This window comes from Cariama cristata, unplaced genomic scaffold, assembly GCF_000690535.1.
Source record: "Cariama cristata isolate BGI_N322 unplaced genomic scaffold, ASM69053v1 scaffold6894, whole genome shotgun sequence".
NCBI classification, from domain to species: domain Eukaryota; kingdom Metazoa; phylum Chordata; class Aves; order Cariamiformes; family Cariamidae; genus Cariama; species Cariama cristata.
This window is the reverse complement of record NW_009612271.1, coordinates 1-22,382: the sequence shown is the minus strand read 5'-3', so window position 1 is coordinate 22,382 and position 22,382 is coordinate 1. Positions and strand designations below refer to the sequence as shown.

The 22,382-nt window shown below is 45.7% G+C and overlaps 1 protein-coding gene across 1 annotated transcript; it reads right to left on the bottom strand.

The window, feature by feature from the left end:
• Positions 1 to 7,419: 7,419 nt before the first annotated feature.
• PPM1K (protein phosphatase, Mg2+/Mn2+ dependent, 1K) lies at positions 7,420 to 19,541 on the bottom strand. Its single transcript, XM_009698545.1, has 6 exons — positions 19,036 to 19,541; positions 18,351 to 18,451; positions 9,975 to 10,140; positions 9,296 to 9,440; positions 8,083 to 8,217; positions 7,420 to 7,613 (listed from the first exon to the last, which is right to left on the bottom strand). The coding sequence occupies exons 1-6, from the start codon at positions 19,473 to 19,475 to the stop codon at positions 7,482 to 7,484; spliced, it is 1,119 nt and encodes a 372-aa protein (XP_009696847.1). The 5' UTR covers positions 19,476 to 19,541; the 3' UTR covers positions 7,420 to 7,481.
• Positions 19,542 to 22,382: the final 2,841 nt, after the last annotated feature.

Genomic DNA, 22,382 nt, shown 5'->3' with positions numbered 1-22,382 from the left:
TGCTGCCCGCTCTGTTTTGCTGGGCAGAGCCGAGCAAGAGCAAAGACGACCTCTGGGCAAGAGTCGGTTACAAATGTAAATACTGAGGTATGCTTTATGCGTGTGTTTGTGCACACAGAGGTAGGCTCCTGCCCAGTCGCAGTGAGGAGAACTTGGTGTGAGCAGCCCTGGCCCCGTGCAGGCGGGCCGTGGTGGGGTGCTGACGCAAGCTGCCCTCAGCTCCGGGAAAAGCTTCCAGCCCTTCCCAGGGGGGCCCAGCTTCTGTGAGTGTCCCCCGTGAGAGCACGGACTGCTTTTCTTAGAGCTTGGCTGCGCTCCCAAGACTGTCCCGATGAAGTTGGGCAGGGTCCCACCATTGTGCTGCTGGCAGGCGGCCGCCCTCCTCCTCTCCCGCAGGGACGCTCGTGCCGGGACAAAAGCTCCGATTGCGGAGTAACCTGGGAGCCATTTCCCAGCTCCTGTGAAAGGGCAGGCGTGAGGAAAGGGCAAAGCTGCCCGGAGGGTTTCCCGAGACACTACCCACGCTCTTAGAGTTCACCTGCCCGAGCAGTCATTGCTCTATGCTTACCGCTGTGGGATGCAGGCACAGATCTAAGAGCTGCTCAGCTCCGAACTGAGCCGAGAAGTGGATCGGCAACAAAGGAGAACAAAAAAGGACTAAAGTCCTAAAAGGGCAGGCTGGGGCTCAGCTGTAGGAAACTGCTAGGGCTTGACATTGAAGTCAAGGCTGCTCCTTTCAAGGGAGAGAGGGTAAAAATAGGTTTGAGTTCAGCTGTAAAAGCAGTACTAATTAAAAATAGTAGTGATCTCAGGGTTACTTCTGTGGATGAGTTAAAAGCCTCGGCTGTTATTTTCTCCTTATCATTTCTTTTAGGATAACTGAAAAGCCTTGAACCCATGCAGAAGCCAAATTTGTCTCTTTCCACTGTGTCAGAGGATGACATTGCTGACCACGCCAACTACCCAGGCTGCTTTCCTACTTCACAAAAGAATTATTGTTTTAAGACAGACTTGTTAGAGGGCTTTCTGATTTCTTCGTGTTGTAATATACGAAAACATAAAAAACAAAAATAACAAGTTAGAACATGTTGCCCTGATGGAGCAAAGCCCACGGGCGCTGAAGGAGCACAGAGATAGGAGGTACTTTGCACTGGTTATCACTGGGTGAGTGTCTTTGTAAGCAAAGACTTGGTTATCAGAAGCTTTTTATGGCAGGGGCTAAGGCCCAGGGCTAACAGGACAGTCGCGACACAGCTTGGGAAGCAGAAACTTTCCTGGTAGTTTGCGGTGCAGTGGAAGAAGAAAAATCCATTTGTAGTGACACAACTCTTGAAGCCAACTCTTTATTAAAAGATCTTTTAAGCATTCCAGTACAGACTTATCTGCGCCACTGTAGCTTTGAGTTGATGTAGACGAACAAACATTTAAAAAACCCAAGAAGGCAAAATGGACACCTATAAAATTAAGTAGATGAATTATGGACATGGATTACACCAAACAGAAACATCAAACCACAGGAATTATACACAGTCCTAAGGCAAATGTACGCAATTGCACTTAAGTCTGCAGGAAGTGATGATGCACACCGCTGCCCAAGCACTCGCTCTCCTGAGTCGAGAGCTCACCCCGCTGAGTATCGCTGCATTGACAACAGCAGCTTCGGAACCAAGGAATACTCGGAGTGTTGCTATCCCATACTTTCAGCTTGTGGGGTGAGTGACCAATGGACCTAGCAGTGCCCAACTGAATTTATTTAAGAAAAAATAATATTAAACCGGTTCCACTGGTATCTGTTGTTTTGTGCTTCTCTCTTAGCTAGAAATCCTAATGCCTTTGCCACAGCACATCTACCTGCCGAGACAGAAAAGGTGATCTGACCTCCCGATCCTGTGGAAGTCAGCGGAAATCCTACGGTGAGTCTAAGCTCCTTGCAGTTCTCATTTCCCCCCAGTATGTAAAAAGCAGTAATATTGCCGATTTCTCTCCGCACCCCTGTTCAAAACCACAAACTGTGTGCCACAATTGTTCTCCAACCCTGAGCTTTTCAACCAAAAGGGGCCGATTGTATGGAGGACGCTGTATTAAACAAACTCTTGGATTTCATCCCCATTTCGATCTCTTGCGCTATGTTCACCTTCCAAAGAGACCAGCTCTCCTAAATCGAGGCTGCAAATGACGTTTTAGCGAGTTCCCTCTACAAAGTGCAAAACTCTTCTTTCCAGCTGGTGGAGAGACCGAGCTAGAACTCCAGCTTCAGCCTCAACACCTCTCCTAGTAAATCCTCCAGCAACGTGAGGCCCCCCGTGCCTTCCATATCCTCTCAGTAAAAACGAACATCTGGCTGGACAGCATTTTTTGCCTCTCTGCAGCCACAGCCCAGCCTCCTGCGGTGCCTGTAACAGTGAGAGATACCCGAGGGAGTGTTCAGCCAAGAAAATACTTTTACCAGATCCAAGAGAGTTCAGAATCCATCCCTAAAACCTAGAAAAAAAAAGCAAACGCTCGCTACGGTTTGCTCAGTAGGTCACCCTTAATGTGCAGTTCAGTCTGTAGTAAACAAAAAATACCATTTTCGTTGAAACAACAGATGCATGGGAAAGGCAGAGAGCTAGAGAGCAAACTGAGACTCTGTTTTGTTTCATTCAAAGTGTAAGATACCTCTAGTGATTCTTCAGTAATAAACCCCTCTGGTAGGCAACTGCTACTGCTCGCACAACCTGTTCTTTGTCCTCAAATTGAAAAGAGCTCTCTGCTGGGCGAGAGAATTTTGCTGGTCCCTGGGGTGTAAAGCTGGTCGCTTGCAGAGCCGCTATAGGCAGGAGGAGCCTTAATTGACTATACAGAAAAACCCAAGAAGTATGTATTGGGTCTGACTGGGATGGAGTTAACTTCCCCTACAGCAGCTCTCCTAGTGCTGTGCTCTGTCCTGGTAGCCAGAGCGGTGTTGGTCCGGGTACTGCTGGGCAGGGCTGGCACAGCCCCAAGGCCGTCTCTCCCACATTGTCCCCTCACCAACATCTCGGGAGGGGACACAGCTGGGACAGCTGACCCCAACTGACCAAAGGGATGTTCCACACCATAGGGCGTCTGCTCAGCAATAAAAGCTAAGAGAAAAGAGGAGGAGGGGGGGCATTTGTTGTTACGACGCTTGTCTTCCAGAGCAACGGCTACGTGTACTGAAGCCCTGCTTCCCGGGAAGTGGCTGGACATCACTTGCTGATGGGAAGTAGGAAATAAATCTTTTGTTTTCCTTTCCTTCCATGCACGGCCTTTGCTTTAACTTTATTAAACTGCCATTATCTTGACCCACAAGGTTTTTTTTCCCATCGTATTTCTTCCTTCCAGTGTCCTGCTGAGGAGGGCAGTGATAGAGCAGCTTGGTGGGCACCTGGCCTCCAGCTGGGGTCAACCCACCACAAAGTACAGCTTCATCGCAACAGAGCAGTACCTAGCTCTGGTGAACCCGAGGGCAAGAGGTCTGCTGGCCAGCCATTCCCGCGGCACTGCTGATTTGATCCCCTGGTACCCCTATGACAAACCACTTCCATTTTCCCCAACACGGCTTTATTCCACTGACTTCATAGTCTGTGCACGCCAAATTCAGTGCCATACACCTCTGCCCCACTCATCGCGTGAACGTGTTGGCAAAGCTCACTCCACCAACAGGGTATCGCATCCAAACAGCCGCAGAACAGAAATGCAAGGGCAGGGACTTGTTCTAATGACTCTTCAGTAGTGAGAAGTGTCAAATGATGAAAAATCCATCACCCAGGAAACTGCAGGTTTTTCCCGACTTCTTGGAGAAAAACAAGGTTTGATGCAGTCGCCGCTAAATCTTAGGGAAGCTCACTGTTGTCTTGGTAGGAAAAAGCAGTGTTGTGGTTCAGGAGGCAGAGACGAACAGTCCTGGTAATGGAGCGTTTCTACAAAATGCTTTGTTTTTCAAGCTGGCGCTCAGAGTCTTGTCCCGTGCAGCATGAAGTACGGAATCCACACAAACCAGTGTGACGGTACCTCTGTTCTCAATGGGAGAAGGAACAGGCAGGCTACTGGGCCACTTGGCAAAGCATTTCAGCTTCATCAGTAGCTCATTAACTTCAGAATGAGAGGCAGAAAACTAGAGAGAACAGGCAGGGAAGAACCTGTGCGTAAGAAATGCATCTCTGTAGCCTCCCATCAGTTATTGATTTGCTTTTGCTCTAAGCAAAACGGCTCCTATCGTAGTTCTATGTATGTGCTAATTTATTTGTGAAATTTATTGGTAGCTATACAAATGCCTGTTAAATACCGGTAAGTTTTCAACTTCAATACAATTGAGAGGTTCCACAGCTAAACCGCACTGCATGCTAAATTCTTTCTCCCATCTGCTTTCAGGCGCTGTGTTTCCATGTCGGGAGACATCCCTTCACTGCAGTACGCAGTTCTGAAGGCAGCTCTGCTTTGAGCGGAGGCTAGGCTAGATGATACCCAGGAATCTATAAAGGTAGTAACAGCAACGGCCAATACATCTTTATCTAATCATCTATTTTGCAAAGCTTTGTCTTATCCCTTCCTTTATAAAATTTAAAAGAAGTTACAGATGGATCCTTCCTCGGAGAGGATAACCACTCTTGTTAGAAGAAATAAAAGCCCCCAGCCACTTTTGTTCCATATGCAATCAGGCAACCAGACAGGGATACAACAAAAAATGCCCCAAAACTTCCCGTGAGAAGAAAAACCGTCATTTCATGTTACATCTGGGTCAATGTTTAGAAGCTACTCTAACTGCCAGGTCATTCCTCAGAGCACCTGCTCTTCATTTGCAGTGTTTTTCATTAGCAGCCTGCATTTAATACCATGTCTTCAGCTTGGCAAGTATCCAGCACTGCTCCAAAAAAAAAAAAGAAAAATCAACGTGTACTTGTCACAAACACCCCCAGCGCCCTTGCTATCTTCTCTCTGGATAGATGGCTAGCTGGCTGAGCAGAAATGAGCAGCATTTGGAACAGGAGGGTGTGGATGGAGCTTCTCCAAATCCCTGCAGCACCACTCAAGCCTGTCTGACACTTGATACCAAAGCCACCCCCACAGCAACTCCCTCCCCAGAGCTTGATTCTGACCTTTTCCCCTGGGTAAGACCGCTGCGTGCTGTGCTTTAACCCTTTGCTACGAACTATTGGCCTTGCTGTTTTAGCAGGTCATTTCTTTCTTTGGCAGGAGAAAGGCCGTCAGCTGTTCACCCCGCAGCGCAAACCGGTCAGAACCACGTTCCTGGCGCAGCTCTACGAACCTCAGTCAGGTGTGACCTCTCCTCAAGCACTTGGGAGAGGCTGGTTTTGCCATTTTTGCCACAAGCGGGCTGTGGGAATCTTCAAACTTGCCGCAGATCGAGAACCTGCTCTCGCTGGTAACAACTAAAAGTGCCCCTCTGCCTCAGGTAAGCAAGGCTGAGCCCAGGCCCACGACTAGCAAACATTCTGGCCTCAGGTGGAGACTGAACCCCAACCCGGGGGAAAATCTGGGGAGAGAGAAGGGGTTGTTTTTGTAAACCGGTGATGTGCTTGTTACGGAGGCCTGGGCAATAGCATCCAATACAACAGCGATTTACCTATACCGACTCACAAGCTCTTTGTACTTATAAACTGAACATGCACATTATATACACCACCTAATACACCAAGTGATGGGACGGAACCAGCGTACTCTCTGAACACGTAGTACTTAATGCTGGCAGTACAGCACTGTGCTCCAGGCCTTCCACCACAGGCGAGGAAAAACACATGGAATGACTGCCTAGGCTGTAACCCTGGGCTAAAAGGAAAGGGCTAAAAGTAATGAAGGTGTGTACTTCGCACTGAAAAATGAGAATTAGGCAAGGCATCTTGGAAATATTTTTCCTTATTGCAAGGTGATTTAGTATTGGGCAATTTCTCTTTCACTCATTTGGTTTTGTTTTTACAATTGTGCTGTTGAAAAGTATTGCGGGAAGCCTGAGAGGAGCCCAGTTCTTCTCTGCCCATATTTCATTGCAACAGGGTGACTGGGAGGCCACAGGAGCTGCACACCTGATGTGGAGCAGAGGAAGGAGGAGGTCTGACGGGGGGATGCTGGGACAGATCTTCACCTGCTGCCAACACGTGTCCCAGCAGCGATATGAGCGGGCTCAGAGCTCTGGCCCCCCCATGCCTCACTGGACCCAGACTCCTTCCGGAAAGGGAAGTGGAAACGCTTCCTTTAAGCATAAAACTACCTTCTGGTGTCTTGAGTATCTGATGCCTACTAGAAACAATACCCAAAACTTACAAAAATTACCTTCTGTTATTCTAATGCTCTCTCCTTTCTTAAGCTTGCTTGCTTTGGGCATTTTACAGCTCCTGCATATCATGAAGAGATGCATGAGATCTTGACTAACTGAAAGGAACCTTCAGCAGAGGGCAGGAAAATCCTCATATATTTACGAAGAAATAAACTCTCCTGTCTTACACATCCAAAGAATCTTGGTTAGTAAACTCCTTGAAATTAGCTGATTTTAAAAAAAAAAAAAAAATTTCAAGTTGATGAGAGTCTCTGGCTATCAAAAATGTGCAGCTTTTTTCCTCCTCTGTGCTCCTGTTAAGCACCGGCACGCCAAAGAGAAGCCACTGCAAGGAGCTGCTGTGTGGTCCACAGAGACCGTACAGGCTTTGGACCCAATGGAGAAACGTTCCCATCTGTCCAACGGCACGTGGCTCCAGTCCATTCCATCTCCTTGGAGCTAGAGGATTGCAGATGATGGCGGTGAGAACATAAAGGCCTCCAAAGCAGCTCTGTCTCAGGAAAGTTGTTCAGCTACACCAAATGCCACTGGCATTGGAACCGAAACACTTCTGAAACTTCTCACTTATTTTTCACCCACTTCTCCTGAGGCACAGGGGAGTTTTGGGTGGCTGCACAGCAAAGGAAGACCACAAACCTGCTTTTTGTCTACCTAAGAACACTGTGCGTTTGTTCCCCCGTGAGTTAACATACAAAGAAGCCAGCATGTGGCTCAGAGACTGATTTACGCAGCTGCCGGGTAACTAAGGGTCCTGGGTAATACAAGTAGTGAGTTAACATACAAAGAAGCCAGCATGTGGCTCAGAGACTCAGATTTAGGCAGCTGCCGGGTAACTAAGGGTCCTGGGTAATACAAGTAGGTATGAAACAGTTGTGCAAGCCCTCCAGCCTTAGGTGAAAGCCCAGAGCCTCGGCTATGCAAACAAAGTGATGTGCAGAGCTGCTGGGACTACAAACCCAACGAAATAGCTGCCTCAATGCCGACTGGAACAAATAAACACAGCAAAATACGACCAGCCATAAGCAACAACAGGGCGTTACGCACCAAGGGAGCAGTGGCATCTTCTCTAACACCAGGAACAGAAGAGACAGACAAGACACTGAGTCAACCTATGAACAGACAGATGTGTTCTCCTGTAGTGTGCTGTGTCCAGATTACGGCAGGAAAAGATAGCCGTGGCAGGTCTTCAGGCCCACCGCCCGCTGGAAGCAAAACTGCGACTGAAGGAGACGTTGATCTCACCATTTTTGAACTTTCCCCATGCTCCGAATGGCACGATGACAACTGTGCTGTTGTCTTCAGTGCCAAATTGCATTGCCTGAGAGAAGAAACAAATTGTCAGCAGCATTGTCTTGCTTGGAAAAGGAAACAAGTGTCTGGCTCCACATGGGACAGCATGCCCTGAGGCCCAAGACTTCCCAGCCCTGATGCTGCATTCCCGTCTGCCCGAGAGCTTTCTGCAGGGTATGCCACCATCCAGAACCCCGGTGAGAAACTGGCTGTTTCTCTCTATGCTGATGACATATTCAGCACAGGAATAAACTGCGGTTACGGTCCTGTGCAGTTCAGTGGATCGTGAGCTAAGCAAATTAATTGAAATGATGCCTGGCAAGGATGTGGCAAGCCCCAGTGTAAGGAGAAGGTGAGCCGGCAGGACTAATGAATGTCACAACCAGCGTAGTTCAATTCACTTGACTGTGTGGTTGTATACTTGGTTTTTTAAAACCACACCAAACAAAAAAAACCCAACAACAAGCATTTGGGATTGGGCGAAGCCCTGGCATTACCTGCTCAGTAACGACGTGGGCAGCTTCGGCAGGATCATGGCACTGGTTAATGAAGTCACAGATCTCCTGACTGTTCACCATGAAGTTAATACCGTCTGTAGTAAGGACCAGGAAGCTGTCGTCTGCATGATGCAACTGCAATAAAAGCACACAGTATGCACAACGATGGAGCGAGTGCTGCGCGGCAAATTAACTGCCTGCCTTCTTTTTTGACACTCTGTTGCAAAGCACTTTTTCTGGGGGTGCTGCATGCTCTCCTGCTTTCTGTGCAAGGACCAACTGGAACCCACAAACCCTCGGCTAGCCAAAGGCTGCCCCCTGAATCCTCGAGCCCATCCATCAGCCACACAAGACTATGTTCCCTGTACTGGAGGAGAGCATCTTAAGGTGTTTCCAGTTCTAGGAAGCAGCCCTCTGAATACGCTGAGGCCAAAAGACCAGACCCATACATTACCCGGTAAACAAAATGCTTCCTTAAACTGAGGATTTCAAGGAAGACCCGATAGCACCGCAGTCATCTCCCTAAACCCCTCAGGCCTAGTGGGCAGCATTTAATTAGGACCAACTGAATAGAAGTTCCCTGGGCCCTGGGAGGTGCATTGGGGAAAAGTAACAAACCGAGTAAGAGCTGAGAGGAGAGCAAAAGTGAAGGCAACTGTGCTGAATACCTTCTGGGTGGTTAATGTGTTTTCCAGACAACTACAGAGCTATGGTAGGATGCATGCAACTGCCCTTTCCTCCTCCCTTCCTCCCAAATGTGCAAATCTCTACACATTCTACTTTTTTTGGTGACGGCCCATCCATATCCCACCTAGTTCTCAGTGACGGTTTTCTATCAGCATTAACCTCAAAATTATTCATTTGACCACAAGCCCCAAACAGACTAACACCTTTGTATTTTAGTACTGGATATCATATGTTGTCTTTCTTCCCTCATCCGATATTGTACTGTGATAAATGGGATTTAGAAGTTGATCTGGTTGAATTTAGTATCAGGGCCAGATTCTTTTCTGTCCCATTAGCATTAATGTGAAATGACCTCATTAGAATTGGTCTCCGGTTACTTCACCACAAATAAAAAACCAATGCCTGGCCATCAGGCCTTCAGGCTTCACCTGGGCACATGCCGTGTGGGTACCACCACCTGCATCAAACACCTATGATGCCCCGTAGTCCGAATGTTGCTGTCCCTGTTAACCAGGCCTTCTTTTACCTGAACCCTTTTTGTTTCTGGCTGGGCTATCACACCACTGTTTTTAAGATCCAAATCTCCTATGCTCCGCGTCATTGCAAGTCTACCGTTCACATGAGGTTGTCCCAAACTGTTCCAGGCAATGAAGCCACCGCACTTCCTAATCCTGTCCAGAGGCACAAAAGAAAAAGCGAATATGAGTTACTGCTTCACACCATTACCCTGTCTCTATCTGCGGTTTCTGTCACTAGCTCTCGATGCGGAAGGGGTACGGAGGACCTGAGCTGGGAGACTGAGGGTTGGCTTTTGCAGTTGGAAGGGCTCCACAGAGGGATGTGGCTTGGTGGGCTGAGTCCTGACCTGGGAACCACAGAGCATTTCTTCAGGTCTTGGCTCTTAACTTGGCAGTCCTGGACAAGCCTGAACCATGTGGTCACGGCTCTGTACCAAGTCCTAGCTATGCTGCTCTTACTGCCGAGACACCTTACGCTCATGCAGGGCTTTCCACATCCCCTAAACGTCCTTTAAATGGAACCAAATGAATTAACTGGAGCTGTGCTGCTTTCTGCCAGCTCAGAGGTGGTCTCAGGGCGTTACGTTCAACTCTCTGCTTTCTTCCAGGCCCAACCCAGCAGCAGAAGACAAGCACATCCTGACTGAGGCTGTGCCCTGGGAAGCCACATCATCAGCCGACAGGTACCTTTCCTTCTCCTCCTTTCTTTCTGGAGTATGGTCAATGGTGAGTTTCACGGCCTTTCCTTTTCGACACAGCAGAGCACGGCTGTCTCCCACACTTGCCACAACCAGCTCGATACCGTCCCGGAGCAGAGCCACTGTGGCAGTGGTCCCAGAGTTCATCAGAGTTGCTATAAACGTCATATCAAAGAGAGAGGTTTTAGCACTGCCTCGAAGCGTGGGACCATTTATAACAGCAACAGTTTCAGTTGGTAAAATGAAGACAACTTGTGCTCTACATTACAAGTAAGTAACTGCTTTTAAGTTTAAACTATATCTACATATAAAAAAATACAGCAAACATGCATGCATGTAGGACTGGGGGGAGAGAGAGAGGAAGTGGAAAGGGTAAGTATTTCTGTGCAACAACATGGCTCCATGCAAAGAGGGCAAGTGGAATCAAAGTGGTACAAGGTACAGTAGCTTCCTTTCAGCTTGTGGCAAATAGTTTCTCTGTCCCACTAGCTCACCTCAAGTTACAGGGTTGTGTGACTGCACAGGTTGCCCACCCTAAAGCTGATGGCTCTTCCCTTCTGTTAGGTTGTGAGGCAGGCAATTGAGTAAGAGTAACTGTAGCTCCACATAGTTCACCAGGAGAGAAACGTTAGATCACTCCTTTACACCAGTCTGTGGCATTCTCCTGTTGCAGAGTCGTTACGATCTCCCTCTGCTTCCCCTAGCCTTGCCAAGAGACAAAGGCCTCAGTCAGCAGGCCGCTGGCTTTTTTCAGAAAGGGACGCTGCTCTCATCAGCCCCTGCCAACTTACCGGAGGTCTCGGCTTAAAGGTGAAGCTGGATTCTGCCTTGCCTTGAGCCTGCAAAATGATGCTGTCAGCTGGCAGTGGCTCTCTGGGCAATCTGCCCCGGGCACTGGTGGTGTGTCAGGGGTGTACAGTGACTGCAAACCAGAGCCCTTGGTGCCGTCTTCCTTCTCTGACCTGGTCAGGGAGCGAGCTGAGCTGACTGGCTGTGTTCAGGGACCTGGCTGGATTAACTGGCACAAGTAAATTTAAGGGCTTCTTATTTCAATTTCTACAATGCTCTGGAAAAAAAGTAGTACTTGAAAAGGAGAAATGCGAGGCTGCCTATTTCAGAAAAGATCTGCACTTTTATCTGCGGGGAAGGAAATTCCAGAACAACTGTCCAGCTTTCCTTTTTTTGTTTGCTTTTTTGAAAGGAGCAGTCCCGTTTTACAGTTAGTATCTTCCCTTCCTGCAAATTATGCAAAGGTAACCCAGTGAGAGATGCCTGGAGAGCAGTAACTCCTGCTGACCTGAGCTATTACAGTAAAATGTCTGGCCAGGACAACCTATTGCCCGGAACACATTTGCATTTACAGCCAATGCAAATCCCCTTGAAAGGCTCTCTGTAGGTCTCCTGCATTCTGGGATTTTCCAGTTTTTCCAGGTTTTAAAAGCAAGCCAATTCGAGAGGGGGTTGGGGCTAACTTAGGAATGAGAATCCCTAGTTATATTCCTGTTTTCACATGACTAACAGTTAAAATTCTTTCCACCGCCACTTCTGCAGAGCTCAGCTATAGCTACATGCACTCCTACCTCTGGCCCTGCAGCCCTGACCCTGGGGAGGAGGGATGGATCTGGGACAGGACTGAACGTTTGAGCCCAGGGAATGCCAGCCACCCCCACAGAACCATATAATCACAGAATCATTTAGGTTGGAAAAGACCTTTAAGATCATCGAGTCCAACCGTAAACCTAGCACTGCCAAGCCCACCACTAAACCATGTCCCTAAGCACCACACCTACACGTCTTTTAGATACCTCCAGGGATGGGGACTCCACCACTTCCCTGGGCAGCCTCTTCCAGTGCCTGACAACCCTTTTGGTGAAGACATTTTTCCTAATATCCAATCTAAACCTCCCCTGGTGCATCTTGAGGCCGGTTCCTCTTGTCCTGTCGCTGGTTACTGGGGAGAAGAGACTGACCCCCACTTGACTACCCCCTCTTTTCAGGTCATTGTAGAGAGCGATCAGGTCTCCCCTCAGCCTCCTCTTCTCCAGACCAAACACCCCCAGCTCCCTCAGCCGCTCCCCATCAGCCTTGTGCTCCAGACCCTTGCCCACCTTCGTTGCCCTTCTCTGGACTCGCTCCAGCACCTCAAGGGCTTTCTTGTCGTGAGGGGCCCAGAACTGAACACAGCACTCAGGGTGCGGCCTCACCAGTGCCGAGTACAGGGGGACGATCCCTGCCCTGGTCCTGCTGGCCATCTCTGACCAGTTGCCAGCAAACGGCACACAGGTGGCACGTCCCCCTGTGTACTACGGAAACAGAAGTGTGAGTGCTCTGGGATCTGGGTGACCTCTTTCCCCAACCCTGCAAGGTCTCAGCAACCCTGTACACCCAACTCAAAGAGCGTTGGGAGTAAACTGAAGTGCACAAAGCCCTGAAAGATGCATTGAGCCTTGTTGTGCAGCAAAAGCAGTGAGTTGATGAATCAAAAAACTCCTCACAAAACAGTCTAAACTAAGCTTGTGTTATTATTTAAAACAGGTATTATTACTGCAGTGAGGACTTGGTTCAGCCATACACTTAACCAACAGGTCAATTGTGAACATCAACCATGGTGACCTAGGTCACATCTTGGACTCTGTTACGGCTGCCATGCAGGCTATGGTATTCAAAACTATTGAGATGCCGGTAGCTTCTGACTGTGCAGGTAAGCACTGACATCGTGTTTCTAATGTGAAGCAAGGACTAGTCCAGTGCAGGCTCACTTTGAGGCCATTATGAAAGTAAGGTGCTAATAAGAACTAGTGCGATTAGAAATTTTAGTAGAATCAGTAAAATACCTGTTTTAGCCAACAGTTAAAAGAAGTGAAATGAACCTACGCAAAACTACCTTTTTACTTCACAGAAAATATATCTTATTTAGACATTAAAATTAATGCAGAACTGCCACTACTCTCCCATTTCATTCCTTGGTTTTGGAACTATGCTGACAAACATAAGCAGTTTCTGAAAAAGTTAAGATCCATAGTCTTTAACTCATAAATGACTGGCAGCATTTGGACATTCATGTGAATCTGCATCTTTTGAGTGCAGACTCTCAAAGAGCAGAGCCACTCGCACAAGATCAAGGGATGGTACTAAAGAACAAGTCAAGATATTGTCCAGAATTGTAGTAACAGTCATAGTGACTTGAGCTTCATATATGCTTATTAGTTAAATAGCACGCCTAGAGAAATAAATGCTGCTCATGCTTTCTTCCTTGCAACCAGTTCATGATCTGGGTAGGGGTGCAAGAACATGGATGCAGCTCGACTACAAGCAGAGCTCGAAAACACAGGAATGATGATGGGATAACATTTCTAATGCTTTACTACAACTGCTGCTAGGTTATTTAATCATATCAAAATACGTAGCATCAGCATATGTATCAGTTTTAACAATTAAAGAGTTTATTTTGTTTTCCTAACAATATCACTATAAAACTAAGATCTTTCAATAGGTTCTTAACACTCACTGGACAACTTCTACTGCAAGTCATCTCAACTAATGTGACAAAGAGGATGTGGGAACCTTCCAGTAGTCCAGGCTAGGAACCGCCGGACTCCTTCACCTGGGACAAAATTAAGCAGATCTCTCTTTCCACTGAAGCCCAGCATATAGTGTCCAGGGCCTCCAGTTCTAGAGCTGCTGACCAGGTACAGTGTCTGCCACAAATAACACGCACACAGAGGCAAAGAGGAAATTCACCCAGGGACTTTGTTCAAACAAAATAAACCTGCAACACTGGAGATGAAAGGATGAGGGCTGCAGAACAGGGCAAGTAGTCACTCTTGGGTTTGCCTGCACTGTCTTTTGCAGGTCATGTAGGAAGTGCTTGAGGCTTACACATGCATTGCTGGCCACAGATAATCGGCCTTGGTATTTCTGGGGAATTGCCACCGTTCTCACCTTCTCAATAAAACTCGCTGACAAAACTAGTTTAAATTCAGCCCAAATAAAAGCCACAATATTCCCCCCCCCCCCCCACCAACCAACAAATCAGCCAAAGAACATTACCAATGCTAGGGGGCCAGCTCTCTCACATATGGCAAGAGTGGCCACTCTGAGGAACATCTTTGGTACAGAATATGGCCCAATCTGTTTCCTCAAGGTAATTTATTAATTTTTTTATATATATATTTATATATAACTCAAAAATGGGGAAGTTCAAACCACTGCCAACTAAAATGGGGCCATTTTAAAGGCAGTGAATAGAAGTATATGAATCGTTCTGACCCATGGGAAAATATGCCAAATAAACACCCCTTTAATATCTTAAATTAGTATCTTCTAACTTGACTAGGTAATAATCAGGGTCCTTGGATAAAAAGGCTGCCTTTGTAATTTTGATAGATTTATGAAGTATTTAAGTACAATTTCTGCAGCTCTCCCTTTTCCTCAGTGTTGCAGGTTAACATATTCAAAGAAATAAAAATCATATGTTCGAATGGTAACTTAAACAAACCCAAAACCCATGACTTTTTCAATTTAGTTATTTTTAAATAACTTTTGCAGTTTGCTCAGCATAATAAGATTCCAGGAGTGCCTTTCAAACATAGATACATCAGTTAATACCTGGCTATGTTTTAATAAGGTGGCTATTCCAGAAGCGAGCGGCCAATGTGATTAGAGTTGGATGCACTGAACGTGGAGGTCGATGGAAAAGACTCCCTGTTGTTTTCTCCGAGTAGCGGATTGCAGTGAACAGAAGTAGCAGCAGTACCTTGTAGGACCGCACTAGGCCAGGAGAGGGTTTGTCTTACAGTTCTCCAGAGAGATGCTCAAATTGCCTCAAGCACATGATTTGCTTCCTTATTTCTGTCCTTGTTGAGCAAAGCTATTCAGCCTTTACATTTCAGTTTTTATGACTGGTCAAAAATATCAGAAAATTCTGTCCATCTGTGTTAACAGCTGTCCCGTGGATAATGACACATTTGTCGGATGTGAGCTTTCTTTACTGTGTCCTGTACCCAAGTTTAGCAGTGATTTAAAAGTGACTGGCGATATTTAAATGCGTGGAAGCGAATGAAAATGCGTTTCTGAAGAGATATCAAACACCATGCTTCAGGGCTCAGGTGTATCTCTAAGCTGTTAACGATTAGAAAGGATTGAGGTGGAGGACAGATTATCCCAGATCTGCCTACAGCAAGTTTCTTACGCTTTTCTGTGAAACGACGGTACAGAGGGGGTAACTGGACCAGTCCCCATCAGACCAGTATAGCGCTCCAACAGCACTAGTGAACAGCACGCCAGACACAATAGCAGTACCTGGAACACATACCTATACCTTTTTCTTTTTTTTATTGAAAGCTCACAGAAACTATAATGCTATGTATTTTCCATCTATAATTTCAAATATTCTGTCATTGTAAAGTGACCTACAAAGGGTCATGCCCTTGAAGATGTAGCTAAGTGCTCCGACAAGGCACATCTCTAGTCCTGTTAAATTTGTGCCATTATATGAGGTTTTTACCCCTTAAATAGTACTATAAACAATGCGTCAAACAATACCCAGGCAATTTAGGCTACAGGGAGTTGTCCCAGGACTTATGTTCCTTCAAACACCCAGGCACACACTTTACTAACACACAACCAGCTCGGAAAGAGCTGGACATCCTGAACATGCACTGTTGGTTTTTGGGTTTTTTTGCAGATACAGCAAAAGGAGTGAGCTCTGGCAGGGTCATCTACCGGAACAAGACTAAGCTATTATTTTCCACTTCCGTCAGCTATGGCCAGGTTTCAAAAGAAGGTCAGTCTTGGGAAGCATCCAGCGTATCCCAGATACCCAGCGTTACACAACCAGCCACCATTTTCAAGATACTTTAGCAACAGTGTTGACTGTCACGTCTAGAATAGCCACAATTAATCAGAAATTTTGCTGGCAAACGGAATCAGTTTGGAAGTAGGCTTCTAACAAGGATACATGCCAAACATTGACATTTTATGTAACTTTCAAAACAGCAGCAACAACAAAAATATCCACACCAAGCAGTCAACACAGTATTGAATTATTATAACAACAGATATGCAAAAAGTTTAATTTGTTCAGAAATCCACACTTGTCTCTGCACCCTGTTACTCCGCTCTTTGCCTTGTAGCCTGATTTTCAGCTGGGCAACCAGTCAAGAGCATTGGGCGCTTTTAGATCCCAAAAGATCCTTTTGGGCATTGGCTCCTGCAAGAGCTTTGCAGGTGCTCAGCCTGCCCGAGAAACACCGAGTGCTTGTCAGAGTGTGGCCCCTGTTGATGGCTGACAACGCTTTTGCCCTTTATTTTGCTTGACCTCAAGCTTTTTTAATGAAGAGGGTTTGTCCACTGTCTTGGTAACTGTTACGTAAATTTGCTGGCATTTGAATTATGTTTCGTTAAACAGTGAAACAATATGAAAAAAATCCTATAAGCAGTTCCAAAATGCTCAGCTTGCTGCACAACTTGTCTGTCAAATATTGTTTTCCAGTCCCGTAAGTCTCATGTACAAAATGCTATAATCAGAAACTGTTTTCAGATTATCAATATACCAAGTTTTATTATCTATCAATATTATCAATATACCAAGTTCCCAATCCTTCTCCTCAAGGAGCTGCTCTGACACTTAACAGAGGTCGCTCCAATGAGCCAAACCAAGAGCTGCCCTAGTGACAAAGGGGTGGGGAGGGGGACAAATATAACAGATCTTCATGTGAGTGAAAAGGAAAGGTCCTGATCCAGGGGAGCACAGAAGCCTGTATTCAGACGCTTTCTTGAATTTGGGCTTTTAAAAAAAACATTTTTGCAAGGAGGGTCTTGGATAAAAAGCACGTCTGCTCTACTGATGTGTGTCTCATGAGCTCAGTTAAAACTCACCCCATAGGTCAAAAGTGACTCTGGACTTTTTTATCACATTTTTTCTTTTTTAAAGAATTTCAATATAAAAAAAGTAAAATGGGATATAATGGGGAAACAAGCTTTATAGATTTAATCCCCCTTTTTTAAGGGCGGCATTTCAGGACTTAAGCCTTTTTTCCTGATACCTTAGCTTATACTGGGTAAGAGGAAAAGTGTGTATCCCTCACAGTGCTGCAACAGTCAGGCGACCTGTCCTGCCAGGAAATATTTGAGAGTACCTAGACTAGTGCTGCAACAGTCAGGTGACCTGTCCTGCCAGGAAATATTTGAGTGTACCTAGATTCATCTAGCAGTTAAAGTGCAGGAAGCCGCTCCATTACTTGACTGTATTCATTCCTTGCTTAAGAAAAGCAGCTTGGGAATAGCAGGTCACTTCAGTCCCTAGAGGTCTTGTTAGTTTCAAGTCTTTCTTGGAGAGAAAACTTTTACAGTTTCTGTTCTTCTGAAATGACCTCAGACATTTAGCCAGCACCAGCACATTTTGCCAGCATCTGCACTGGGACAGGTTTTGGTTTTTGGTTTTTTTTTGTGTGTGTGGAGGGGGGGGCGTTGGTTTGGTTTGGTTTGTGGGTTTGTTTTTTTAAGATTGGCTAAACTGACTCTTAGAATTGTATCTCATGGCTGAGGGAACTCCTGTGACAGAACTGGGACAAGGACTTCTATATCCCTTCCCAAGTTACTCTCTATAAGCTCCAGTTGCTGCAACTGCAATTTCAGATGCACTTAGTCTCCAGACATATATACAAGAACTTGATTAACAGCCAGGACTAAGGAGTCTAAAAGGGCTGGTGCCAGCTTTACCACAGCCTTACCACAGCCAACCTTGTTTTCCTCTTCACTGCTTTTTTTCCCTTTCACACACAGCTACTCCTGTGATTCTGTTTGTGCGGAAGCAGTATCAATTGTGTTAATTTTGGCTTATGTTCCTCCTCAGGTGCAGCAGCCAAGTTAGAAAGGGAAAATTTTGACACTGTTGCTTTTAACCCACAGGAATAACAGCTTTAAAAAACAATCAGGCAAACAAACAAAACCCCAAAAAACCCAAACATGAACAACCCCAACAAAAAAACCCCAAACCAACCCGCCCCCCCAGGTTTCTCACACAGTAAAGTTATGTGCTCCTTGCAAATCTAAATCGCTTTTTGCTACCTTGACAAACACTTTCCTTGACAGAATCACGTTAACAGAAATTCATTGATGATTATGCTAACATTCAGACTAGTAACTCCCCCGGTAAATTTGATTTAGACTTTTTATAGCTTTCTCATTTTAAGGAGGAGCTAAAGAATAATTGTTTCATTTGCAGTAAGTGATCAGAACAAAATCCTACATTAAGTAAAACTGTTTTCAAGCATTTTTCTGGACATTTTACTACAAAACTACTGAGCAAATAAGAAAAACCTTATTCTTCACACCCATACAAGTAGAATTTTTTTCCACCTACCATCAGCAGACAGATGAGCATGCCTATCATATGCTTTGTTTATTTCTAGAAAAGCTTTGTTCAAAACATTTTCCAAGTTGTTCTCCTCGGCAAGAAATTCTCTGGAAACAAACAAGCAAACAAAAAATTAAGCTTCTTTTCAAGAAATGTACATCTTGATCAGTCTCTTCCATAGCCTTATCTCCTCCCGGCACGCATCGAATAATGCTGGATTTCAGTGAAAAGGTAATATGATTGTACTAACTATCTGCACTGGAAGCATAATCCCATAATTTTTGCAAATAGATTAAAATTCCTCTTCCAGCACCCAGGGAGGTGACAGAGAGATACAGAAGAGTGTAAACGGGCCATAGGCCAGCGATCACAGTGACCCTATCTGAAAAGTCAGTTCACACTCTCTCTGCGTTCCCCATCCCTTCCTGGAAGGTGGGTACAATCGTATTTTCCTCTCCTTGTCTTTGTGGGCTTGCTCAGTGGGGCAGGCCCCATAGGGAGTAAGGAGGTCATCGCACGTCCGTTGTGACGGACTGCTCCAGTCCGGTGTTCCTGCTCTCCCCTTGGGCTAGCTGGCTGCATAACCTAGGAGGATTAGCGACAACGTACGACCCACCAGTTCCCGTTCAGTCCTAAGGAAGGAATCTCTACTGTAATTCATTTGACAGGCATTCACTCAATGCACACTTACTTAATATATTTTTCCATGTATTTATCACAGAAGTCTGCTGCTGCTGCCCCGCCATGTCCATCGTATACGGCAAAGTATAGGACATCCTCCGTCAGCTGAGCATAATCAAACCGGTCTTCATTTTCCTTACGCTTCCCGATATGGCTAGCGCAGCCCACATTGGCCAGGCTGACTTTTGGAATCGGTTTCCCATACTTTATGCTTGGTGGGAGGAGAATAGGTTCGTCAATGCGATTGTCCCAGATGCCAAAGGTGTCCCATGTGGTAGGTCGCCCGCTCCCGTCAGAATCGAAGCGGGAAGCACGGTGCTCGGAGGTGAAGCTGTAGCAGGCGGCTGTTGGACGCTTCTCGTCTTGCAAGAGGCGGGACGTCAGCACAGCTCTCCTTCTCACTTGATACCCTCCGTTTCGTATCAAATTAATTAAAGTAGCTGTTGACATAACTTGTCTTCACAGAGATTTGTAGGAATAAAAGATCAGGAATAAAAGATACGCAGCTGCTGGAATGTCTTCGAGAACAAAGAGAAAACTGATCAGGAAACAAGAAGCACAGGAAAGGGAATTTTCAGTTACATCATTCAAGAAACAGTGTCACCCTCAGAGCCTGCTAATCGTGCACAGTGCAGCACTGCCTAGAAGAAACTACAGAGCGATCTGCATGACTCACCGAGAAACAATCCTACACAGACCAGCCCGCATCTCATGGGGAGGACCGCAGATAGATCAAGGTAAGGCATTTCTGCTGGCCACCTGCATAATATCCTGAATTTTGAAAGGTTGAGGAGGTTGTGATGGAACAAGTGAGAGTGATAAAAGACTTTGCTCCATGTCAGCTAAAATACGAGTATGTGAAAATACAAGGTGAGGTCGTGAAAATGAGCTGCTCATGCATGCGCTTCAAACAATTGCTGAAACATCTGCACTGTGGCTCCTGGTAGGAAAGGCAGGAAAAATACATTGGCTTAGATTTTTAAAAGTTTTTTCATCTGCCTGTGATATTCGATTCTGTCATATTTATTGAGGACTTGAACCATACTTTTCAACGCAGCCCTTTGAAGTGAATTGTGATTTTCTTAGACTGTCTAAGAACAACCACTAAGAGTGTATCCACGGACCTACACAATTGCACACACAAACTTCCACACAAAAAACCCCGTGCAGCTCTTTGCTGTTTTGTCTGGCCCGAAGTTCTCTGTCACCTAACCCTGAAATGGGCTCCCTTGGCTAACACAGGCAAGCAAGATCTTCTATTGGCTTCTCAGATCTCTTTTCCAGCCCAAAATAAATTAAACACACCATTTAGCTCAGCACAGATAAAAATTCACTAGTGATGATTCACCTGGCGTGCTGAAAACTGTAGAAAGATTGGCTTATTTAACTTTTTGTAGAGTAACACCTGACTTGATCGAAGTCCAACAGGCTGGGACACAGTTTGTAGTAAGTCCATGTTGTTGCACCGGAGTAATTTGAACTGGACCATCAGATCACTGTAACTAACCATGCTAAATGTTAAGTGAGAGATTGCTAACGTACTGCTCTCAGCAAACTTTGAGCAATTATTATGAATGAAAGGTATTACATGCCATAATAAAGGAAGTAAAGTATGCAGGGTCATGGTGACTGCCAAAAAAAAAAGACAGACGGCACAGTGGCCTGACATAATTGAGCAGCAAAGAGCAACACGTGTACCCCAGAGACACTGTAATTCTGGGCTGGAGTGCCTTGCTGTTGTACCTTCCCCATGCCAATCACAATTTCATCTGTAGCTCTGAAATATTTGTTAAAAGTACTTTTTTTAATTACTAGACAAAATCCGGTGCTTGCAAAAACATGCAGTCAAAGGCAACTTAAGAAGAGGTTGCGTTAGTAGAAAATGGCTGTGACATGAGCTTTCTGGAGGCCTCCATTAGACTTGTTGTCCACAGCTCAAAGCATGTTGCTTAAGACCCTCTTGGTTTACCTTTCATGCAATTCTTAGATGAAGAAAGGTTCCTTTACTTTGCACTTAGAGGGTAACTGTAAACTTGATAAAAGGCCAGACGTGCTGGCAATCACTGCTGTTACAGCAGAGGAATACAGGCTAGGCAACCAGGTGGAGTGGAATTTTAAGATTTTTCCATTTTATTGCGGGGTGACAGCAACGTTACATCCCTATTTCAGTACACTGACAGGTATTTAAAACCTGATTTACTTCCTTGAGTTGCTTTTTCTTTTCTGTTACCCTTGACTCATAACTACAGTATGTTAACTTCCTTCTGTGAAACACAGCACAACCAAATGGAAAGCCTGCCAATTAACAAAACCCACACTTGGTTTCACTTCTGTCAGCTTGAAAGGAGAACATGAAGTGTTACTTATATTTAGATTTCTCAGTATGCACAGCATGAATCAGAGGATTAATCCAAAATCCCAAGCTAATTAATGCATTTGTTCCCTATCAAATTCAAGTCTCAAAAGGCCTTTTTTTCCAGGCAACTGTAAATACTGATGATGGTTTGCTTTTCAAGTGTCTCTGCAAGTCAGGAATAGGAACCTGATCTTTAGTTTCTGCGATGTAAATAGTTACGCTTTCAGTTGGACACGTAACAGTGTCCTTTCCTGACTGATCCGTTTGCAAACACAGGGCAAGCCTCTCTGAGGAAAACAAGACCAAGGTATTGAAAAGGGGGGCACTGATGTCAAAGCCAAAGTCCAAGACAGCTGTAGATGGAAATCTGTTTTGAGGTGCTCCATCTGATCCTGTTAATCTGTACACGTTTAACTTAAAGAAAATAGTTCCTGCAGACAGACACAGAAATACAATGCTTAAAGCGAAATGAAGTAAGCGATTAAACTGTAGTTCAGCACGCATGGTGCCCCTCGTACTGGCTGGCTGCTTCTCAGCAGATGGAAATTTTCCAGACTGCGAGAAGAAAAGAGGAAAAAAAAGAAACCCGGAAGAAAGAGAAGGCATGCCTGCTGCCCCAGGGGATTAAACGTATTTAAAAAGGAATTTATAATGCTGAATGCGTATAAGTGCACTTGCCTTGCGTGCTTTCCAGACCCCACAGCTGTGGGCAGTACGGTATGTTCCTATATGTTAAGATGAGCTTAAATCGGAGGATTTTTTTTTTTAAATCTGTGACAATATAATCTCAGCCCTTGCCTAGATAATAAACTGCACAGACAGCCGCAATTTAAAGAGGTTTCTGCTGCCATTTACTAATTAGGCATTAGCACAGGGCCCGAGGCTGAGGTAGGACGGGGCTATACTCTGCGCCTACAAAAGCTGTGCAGGTAGCGTGAGGCAGCGCCGCTCGAGGCCCTGAGGAAGGGGAGATGAGACCGGCACAGAGCTCCTCTTCGCCC